Here is a 9,584-nt window from a genome sequence, read left to right on the forward strand (position 1 = left end):
GTTCGTTGTCCCCTTTTTAATCGATCTTTGAAGATATAATTTTATATAGTCTCGAATCTCTCACGGTTGATGAAATTTATGATTCAGTTTCGTATGATAATATAAAACATCTTGTGGTTGGATTAGATTTTTAGGTAAAATTCTTTGCTATTCCCCCCCCCCCCCGATTGCCAGCACTCACAGGAATGGAAAAGAGCTTGAAGTGAGCTTCTATGGCGGTTTTTACTGGACAATTCTTCAAAGGACCATCCAGAAATCAAATAATCAATTAATCTTCAGTTGCAATGCCGTCTTTTTCAATTGGAGTCATCTTCACCACATCAATACCGGCTGGCTTCCCACTTTTTTCATCCTCTTCTTGTTTTTCCTTTCTCTAACGTTTTCTCTGCTTCCCCTCTCCAATACGTCTTTATACGATCCCGTCGATTTTAGTAAGTCGTTATACGATCTTGTCAATTTTAATGCATCCTTGTACGGCACTTTCGATTTCAATGCGTCCTTGTACGTTCCTTTGAATGTACTTGCATTAACCAACTTACTAACCTTTTTTGCTGCTTCATTATCTGGTTTTTTAACCTTTTGATGATAGCCATGGCCAACATTAAGAGATTCTAAGGGGAATTTTGCTTTCTTGTGATGAGTTTTTGCTTTTGATATGCGTCCGAAATTAAGGGATAATGTGGGGATCTTTATTTTGTTGACATTATTGTTCGGTTTCCATACTTGGTTGCAAGTAAGGGATTCTGTGGGAAGATTTGCTTCGTAATGGTCAATTTTCGCTTCTGATACACTACAAACATCAAGGGATTGTGAGGAGAGTTTTGCTTTGTCGTGGTCGGTTTTCGTTTCAGATAGATGGAAAAGATTGAGGGATATTGTGGGGAACTTTACTTCGTTGTGATCCGTTTTCACTTCTGACGTGCGGCTAAAATTAAGGGCTTCTGTGTGAAGCTTTGTTTCTGTATGATCGATTTGTGTGTTCCATACATCGCCAACATTAAGGGATTGTGTGTAGAGCTTCGCTTCGTTGTGATCGACCTTAGCTTCTGATACCTGGTTAAACTGAAGGGATTCTGTAGGAAGTTCTGCTTCATTCTGATCACTTCCTACTATTGATATGTCATCAACATGAAGGGATTTTGTTGGGAGCTTTGCTTCATCAAAACTAGTTTTCGCTTCTAGTTCGTGACCGACATTAAAGGGTTCTGTAGGGAGCTTTGCTTTGTTGTGTTCTGTTTCTGCTTCTAATTCATGATCAACATTAAGAGATTCTGTGGGGAGATTTCCTTCCTTCTGATCATTTCCCGCTTTTATCATGCGGCCAAAATTAAAGAACTTTGTGAGGAGATTTGCTTTGTTCTGATCACTTTCTACTTTTGGTTCACGGCCAACATCAAGGGGTTCTATGGGGAGCTTTGCTTTGTTTTGATCAGTTTCCACTTCAGACCCACGATCAACATTAAGGGATTCTGCAGGGCACTTTATTTCATTATGATCTGCTTCTGTTTTTGCTTCTAATTCGTGACCGACATTAAGGGATTCTGTGGGGAGATTTCCTTCGTTGTGATCAGTTACTGCTTTTAACATGCGGCCAAAGCTAAAGAATTTCTTGAGGATATTCGGTTTATTATGATCAGTTTCTGCTTCTGATTCACAACCAATATTTGTGGGGAGCTTTGTTTCATTACGATCAGTTTCCTCTTCCGATTCGTAGCCAACATCAAGGGATCTTGTGGAGAGTTTTGCTTCATTGTGATCAGTTTTCACTTCTGATATGCAGTCAACATTAAGGGTTTCTGTGAGGAGCTTTGTTTCGCTACCATCAATTTCCGCTTCTGATACTATGGAGAGCTTTTCTTCATTATGATCAATTTTCGATTCTGATATGTTGTCAATGTTAAGGGATTCTGCAAAAAGCTTTGTTTCGTTATGATCGATTTCCGCTTCTGATACTATAGAGAGCTTTGCTTCATCGTGATCAATTTCTGCTTCTGATATACAATCAATATTAAGGAATTCTGTGAGGGGCTTTATTTCATTGCCAACATATAGAGATTTTGTGGGGATCTTTGCTTTGTTTTGATAACTTTTCAAATCTGATATTGTCGAGAGTTTTGCTTCGTTGTGATTTGTTTCTGCTTCCGATACGCAATCGATATACAGAGATTCCGTAGCGAGCTTTGCTTTGTTATAATCAGTTTCTGCTTCTGATAACGTGGAGAGCTTTGGTTCATTGTGATCAGTTTCTTCTTCTGATACACCATCAATATTAAGGAATTCCATAAGGGACTTTGCTTTGCTATGATCAATTTCTGCTTTTGATTCGTGGTCAACACTAAGGGATTCTGTGGAGAGCTTTGGTTCAATGTGATCAATTTTCACATCTGATACTCTGTCAACGTTTAGGGATTTTGTAGGAAGCTTTGTTTTGTTATGATCGGCACCTACTTCTGATATTGTCAAGACCTTTACTTTATTGTCCGCTTCTGATACACATTCAATATTAAGGGACTCTACAGGGAGCTTTGCTTCGTTGTCATTGATTTTCGTTTCCGATACTATAAAGAGCTCTACTTCATTGTGATCAATTTCCCCCTCTGATACTATAGAGAGATCTGCTTCATTGTCATCAGTTTCTGCTTCTGATATGCAGACAACATTACGGTCTTCTTTGAGGATCTTTGCATTGTTTTGATCAGTTTCTGCTTTCGATTTGTGATCGACATTAAGAGATTCTATAAGGAGCTTTGCATTGTTTTGATCAGTTTCCGCTTTCGATTTGTGATCGACATTAAGAGATTCTATAAGGAGCTTTGCTTTGTTATGATCAGTTTCTGCTTCTGATATGCAGACAACATCGCGGTCTTCTACAAGGAGCTTTGCATTGTTTTGAATAGTGTCCGATTCTTCGGAGAGTTTTGCTTCGTCGTGGTTGGTTTTCGCTTTCGTTTCCGATATGTGATCGACATTAAGAGATTCCATAAGGAGCTTTGCTTTATTATGCTCAGTTTCTGCTTCTGATATGCAGGAAACATTAAAGGATTCCGTGAGGAGTTTTGTTTCGTTATGATCAGTAACATTGAAAGATTCTTCTATGGGGAGCTTTGCTTCATTGCGGTATATTTCTGCTTTAGATTCACCACCGACATTAAGTGATTCTATAGGAAGTTTCACTTCCGATCTGCGGCCAACATTAACAGATTTCGTGTGAATCTTTGCTTCATAATGATCAGTTTCCGGTTCGGATACACCGCCATTGTTGGACTTATCGTAAGCTGTATCAACAATAATCTCCTTTTCTCTTGTGTTTTCAGATCCCCCACTCATTAACATCGATGTCAAGAGCTTCATCCACGAGACTGTAAAGCATAAACCCCAATTCAGCAACGGAACTTTCTTGATAATCACAGGGAATTCGTTTAAAACATCATCAAATTTTTCCGGGAGAGCTTCGATGATTTCGACGACCTCGTCGACCTTGTCGAAAGCACGTTTTGACGACGGAAAAAGGGTCTCGACCAGATTCTCGACTGCTAAGATACAATCATCGACGAAGAAGAAGATGGCCAACCAGAAATTTTGCAGGCCATGGACAATATAGGAAACCATATGCGTTGTTAACGACAGAAGCGCTTTCGCCATTAACGTTAGCGGCTCATTCAAGTCTTGAGCTTTGATGTAAGCTTTGTGAGAGATAGCAATGGCGGACACTCCCCAAGTGTGCAATGGACGTTTTCTGCAATTCATTCTAGTTGCTCGTTGTTGAAGCTAGGTCAAAAATAAAACATCCCTCAATAGAAGAAGACGACGAAGAAATTTATGTCTGCTGACGTACTCGTAAATTGGTGGTAATAAAATCAATCCTCGTATTACGCTAATGTAACGGTAACACGAACGGCAGCTATGAAATTTAGCGGGATAATAGTTAACCGTTACATGCACTCGTAAATCGGTGGTCCCCACAATCTATTGTCCTTTCAAACATGGCGAAATGCTGAATCCACCACGTGTCAGACATTCTTCCCGTGTGTAAGGAAAAACATTTATTTTAAACTTTCTTTTGTTCTTTCGAGTATTCACCAGTAGACATTTTATAGCTAAATTTGATTGAAGAAACAAAAGGAGAAAACAATGCCTAAACAGGAGGTTTGGATTGGTAATTTTCTACCTGAATTTCAGTTACAGATTCTTTGATTAATTTGTTTTTTAAAGTTAGATTCGTTCCTTTATCTTCAATGGCGATGATTTTTGTATTTTGATTGCAATTTTCTTGCTTTGTTGTTGAATGCAGGCATTCCAGGTGACGGTAGATGTTTGTTCCGGTCGGTGATTCACGGTGCTTGGCTGAGGTCCGGGAAGCGGTCTCCGAGTGAGAGATCTCAGAAAGCTCTTGCAGATGAGCTTAGAGCTAAAGTACGTTTGTTTTCATAATTAATCTGCCAGCTGATTCCATTTCTGAGATTTTTGTCAATATGCATGAAGGATCATAGCTCATATCCATGTCTGGTATAGGCACATTACTTTGATTATTTTTTCTTTTGTGATAAAAGATAACATGTTTCGAGTTCGAATAGGTTGCGGACGAATTCATCAAGAGGCGTGCGGACACCGAATGGTAAGCATCTTCCTGGAATTTCTGCATCATCAAACCTTACAGGCAAGTGAAATCTCGATCCATTCGGCAGGTTCGTCGAGGGTGATTTCGACAAATACGTCGGGCGAATGAGACAACCTCACATTTGGGGAGGAGAACCGGAGCTGCTCATGTGCGCACATGTGCTGAAGTGAGTTTTCTTCTTCATTTAGCTTCATGGCACCAAACTTGTTTTCGAGTTTGTGCAATCAATATGTATACAAGTCGCGTAAACTTTGTTATTTTGTGAATTTGTATGAACAACAGGACGGCCATATCAGTTTACATGAAGGATAAGAAGTCTGGTGGAAGCCTCAAAATTATATCAGAATATGGTCAAGAGTATGGTACGGACAACCCCATCAAAGTCCTCTATCATGGTTATGGACATTATGATGTATTGGGCTGTCCGGTAACCAGTTCCTCCTCTAAACAGTAAGATTTCTATATTTGAATTTTTTATTGACGAATTTAATTTTCTACAACTTAAATTTATAATATAACTTCTTAACTTACATCTCACGAACCTTATGTCCGTCTCTCCCTCTCTATATTATAAATTCATATTGGTATACACTTTTAGTGTATTCATGTCGTGATCGTGTTGGTTTATGCCGTGCCGGATCCGGTGATCCTAACAGAGTGCTAGAACAATAATAGTAGGTCTTTTTGCTGGTTTTGGGTTTTTGGCAGGTGGAAGAAAAGATGAGTCGGGAGGATTGCATTGTCAAATTGGTGCTTTAAGGAAGTCCGTACTGTAAATGCCTTTGTGGATGTAAACATGTAAACGATACGACTGGTTTTAGAATTTTATTGTTATTTGTTATATTAACAGTGGAATAAACAAATTTAATAATTTGATTTAAGAAGCTGTCCAGATTTGAATTTTCTAAGTTATATTTTTTCAGAATAAGTTTTAGACACAAAACAAAATGAGACATAATGAGCTTGAACCCACAAATTCGAAAAATCATGTATAAAATATTTTTTAAGAATAAAAAAAAAGAACGAGAAAAGGGATACTTTATTAATTTTTTTTTAATAAAAGCTCAAGGCTTTCATGGTGGTGATTAGTGATATTAATTTAATAAGGTATTTTTGCCAGCTCTACATAGGAGAGCCGCAAACTAGCAACAAGAGAACCAATAGGCTTTAAGTATATTGACAGATAAAGCAACACAACGCGCGGCTACCTGTATTCGTATTTGGTGTAAACTGTAATAGCTTTATGTAAGCTGATTAGATAAATGAAAGAGAAATCACTTAGCCACCCCACCAGAATAAAGAAGCCTTAATTAATCACAGACGCCGCTTTAATTGAGTAATGAAGTATTCGAACTCGGCTTGCGAGTTTGACTCTACTATAACTGAGCAGGATACTACTATTTTTGTTCAAGTACACAAGCATGTCATTTAATTCCCTGGTTTGGAATCTCAGAAATTGAAGGGCGATTTACTTTGCAAAATCAACCTGCACATTACCATAACAATAGTCTGCGTCTGTGAACTTCCAAAGATATTAACAAATCAAACTGCACGTACCATAAAAATATCATAACTATGTATCTCACCTTACAATTCTACTCGACCAAGTTCCGTGCTTGACCGGTAAACTCAGTTACGAGCCTACTCTTCAAAATAAAATCTAACAATCATTCAACATAAGGAAATCCTAACACCCTTTATTCCCCTTTTGGATTGCTTGAGAAAAGGCTGGGAACTCATCATCAGGCATCTCCTTTTAATTTACCTTTTCTTTTGACTCACCACCACTCTTTGGATCAATCGATTCAATCCTGGAGAACGAAACAGTGGATAGACAAAATCATATTATAAATGTTTTAGGAAAGAAAAATAGACACTACACATTTTCCAGTTATATTACTTCCAACCAAATATAAAAGGCAGAAATCCAAAACCCGACAAGTTCAGACAGAATACAAGAATCGGATAATTCAGTAAACATTATATCAAACATCTAAAGGATGTTAAATGTATAAAGTATGGGTGAGGACTCGACTCGAAAAACCGATTTTTTTCAACTCGACTTGAAAATATTTTAAGTTCAAATCGAGTTGTAAAATACAACTTGAATAGTAAATTGAATGACTCAAAATTTTTAGTAATTAGTAGATCAATTTTCAAATTTGAATCGAGTCTCTCGACTCTGTACGATATATGTATATCACATATGAAAAAAATATGAAGAAATATACATATATTGTATATGTTATAAAAAACCAATTCAATTATAATAAAATAATATCATAATATTATAAATATTTATAATTAAATTTAAACAGAAACTCGAAAATTCGACTCGACTAAAAAAATTTCAAGTCAACTTCGAGTTATAAAATCGGACTCGTCAATTCGAATAGCTCGAAATTTGTTTACTCGATGCTCACCCCTAGACTATAAAGTGCATGTTAAAGAAAGCAGCAAAATAAGGAAGTAGAAAGCCAAGAATGATTACATTTTACAAAATTTCTCCACTGCTTGAGAAAAGGCTTTGTCGTCTTCATCAGGCATCACCTTTTCATTTACCTCTTCTTTGAATGATTCATTTACATCTTTTAAATCATCATCCTTCTTTGGATCAATCCTGGAGAACGAAACAGCGGATAAACAATATCAAAATTATAAATGTTTTAGGAAAGCAAAATAGACACTATACATTTTCCAGTTATTTTGCCTCCAACCAATAGAAAAGGCAGAAATGCAACCAACAAGTTCAAACAGAATACAAGAATCGGATAATTCATTAAACATTATATCAAACATCTAAAGAATCTTAAATGTATAAACTGCATGATCAAGAAAGCAGCAAAATAAGAAAGTAGAAAGCGAAAAATGATTACATGTTATAAAGTCTCTGCATTGTACGGACTATGCGTGAAGTATCAGCACCAACAACTTCATCCTCGTTTTTGCCTTCTTTAAAGTAACGAATAGTTGGCTATACCCAAAGATGAAAATTTAGTAATTGAACAAATAATTGTGTTCGTTTAAAGAATGGAGAAGACTCTTTGGGAACTTAATATAGCACACTACAAGCAGTCGTATTTGAACAATTAAATTGCAGTGACAACAGAGAACAAGCACTTAAAATCCAATTTGAGAATGAATATATTGAAACCACTTCAAAACGTTAAGAAAATGGATCTTATATTTGACATTGACCACTGATATACCTATAATTGTAATGCACATAAACATGTTATATAATTACTAATACTAACTACTATTGCAAGCATAATCAATTTCAAACTATTATAAAACCAAAACCAACACTTGAAACTAAAACTAGAAATCATACTTATTCAACAAATGCTCAACCGGTTTATAATCATTCAAGAGAACACGAGAGTAATAGCAAAAAAGTGTTTTCCACCATATATAAAATGGAAGCAAATGCTTGGCTTGCAGTTCGAGTATTGAACGACCAAAATTAAAAGAAAATTTAATTACCACAGATTTAACATTTAGTTCTTCCCGTTTGCGAGAAAGGATTTTCTGCAACACGCGGATAACATTAGCTCCAGTTAGTAATAGTTATAATCCAAAAGAGTTTCTCAAATGTAAATTTTAAAATAATGAAATGTTTAGTCTCTAATAAAAATCAATAAGACAAAAGAAAACTATGTTACTCGCAGTGATGGAGACCACCTGAAAATTTCAAATTCACATATATTTATATATTTTCTATTGATAATATGTCCCCCAAATTTTTTTTTATAAGTTCACCCACTAACATAAAATCATGGTCCGTCCCTGGTTATTCAAACTCAGTGTGATAAGTGTACATGTATGAAATGGGTATGTTCATTTCTTTCTAAGTTTCCCATGTAATTGGAATTTGGAGTGTTCTTAAAGCATAATATGCCCAAAGCCCCAAACCCATGTCTAAATCTAAGGCCTGAAAATACACAATACATCACCATTATGATTTCCAATGATTAAAAATATATCATTACGTAAATTGTGAAGCTATATATATTATAGTTTCTTGACCTCATCGATATCTATCTTATAAATTGTTACTTCAGGAGTTCTCCGAGCCAACTCTTCCATGACAGGACCTATGAATCGGCCTACAAAGAGATGGAAAACAATAAATATTAATGAAAAAGCCAGTGCCTTCATATTAGAAAATCAAAAGAAAAAAATTGTCAAAAATACTTACAAGGAGCACACCATGCAGCAGTGAAATAGAGAACAGCCGGCACGGATTCGCTTTCAATTCTGGTAACAGCGGCATCGACCTCTTCTTCCGTCTTAACAGAGACAACATTCTCTGGAACTGAAACAAAAGAACCAAATTACATTTAAAAAGTTTTCTCCTTTTTCCGATGTTCAAAGGGAGAAAAATCAAAGATAGTTAAAATAAAATATACCCGGCACGTCTTCGAGGAAAAATGGTTTGAAAAAATCCGGAGAAATGTCCAAGAAAGGTCGGGAGAGACTAGGATTTCGGGGGCTCCAAACAGAGAATGGGGTTTTGGGGATTGAAGGGCTTTTCTCAGAGGCTGAGTTTAAGCTACTCTGAGTAAGAGGAATCTGAGAAGAAGAAGACGAAATAGAGTGGACGTTGTACGCTTGACGGAGAAGAAATGGACGGAGAATCGATTGCCCTCTCATTTTATTTTATTTTTTGCCTCCCCACATATACAGGGTTTCTCTTGCTGAAAGCAGGAGAGTGGAAGTGAGATGTTGTTGTCAGCGAGGCGTGGGAATTTGCGGGGTTTTATTTCCGCCATTTTTGCAGCCCTACTTGTAAAGTGTAACTGAGTTGGGCTACCGAGTTAGAGTGGCCTGTTTTAGTCATTTTCAAGGCCCATATGTAACAGTGAATTGTGTGATTACGCATAATAAAATTCTCTTTAAAGAGATCCATTAGTTGATTGAATAATAAAAAATGCTCATATTATTTAATCTTGTATAAGATGAA

At 36.5% G+C, this 9,584-nt stretch overlaps 2 protein-coding genes across 2 annotated transcripts; one reads left to right on the forward strand and one right to left on the reverse strand.

Moving 5' to 3' along the window:
• The first annotated feature begins 4,084 nt into the window (after positions 1-4,084).
• On the forward strand, positions 4,085-5,377 carry LOC120173650 (OVARIAN TUMOR DOMAIN-containing deubiquitinating enzyme 4-like). The gene is made up of 6 exons (XM_039180747.1): positions 4,085-4,156; positions 4,292-4,413; positions 4,575-4,615; positions 4,686-4,784; positions 4,901-5,045; positions 5,327-5,377. Exons 1-6 carry the CDS (start codon positions 4,132-4,134, stop codon positions 5,375-5,377), a joined length of 483 nt encoding a protein of 160 aa, XP_039036678.1. The 5' UTR covers positions 4,085-4,131.
• A 768-nt stretch (positions 5,378-6,145) lies between these two features.
• Positions 6,146-9,344, reverse strand: LOC120170535 (thioredoxin O1, mitochondrial-like). The gene is made up of 7 exons (XM_039178497.1): positions 9,031-9,344; positions 8,820-8,936; positions 8,648-8,727; positions 8,105-8,149; positions 7,495-7,592; positions 7,110-7,238; positions 6,146-6,429 (listed from the first exon to the last, which is right to left on the reverse strand). The coding sequence occupies exons 1-7, from the start codon at positions 9,272-9,274 to the stop codon at positions 6,375-6,377; spliced, it is 768 nt and encodes a 255-aa protein (XP_039034428.1). The 5' UTR covers positions 9,275-9,344; the 3' UTR covers positions 6,146-6,374.
• Between the last annotated feature and the right edge of the window lie 240 nt (positions 9,345-9,584).

Source organism: Hibiscus syriacus, unplaced genomic scaffold (genome assembly GCF_006381635.1).
Source record: "Hibiscus syriacus cultivar Baekdansim isolate YM2019G1 unplaced genomic scaffold, ASM638163v2 tig00003041_pilon, whole genome shotgun sequence".
Classification (NCBI taxonomy): domain Eukaryota; kingdom Viridiplantae; phylum Streptophyta; class Magnoliopsida; order Malvales; family Malvaceae; genus Hibiscus; species Hibiscus syriacus.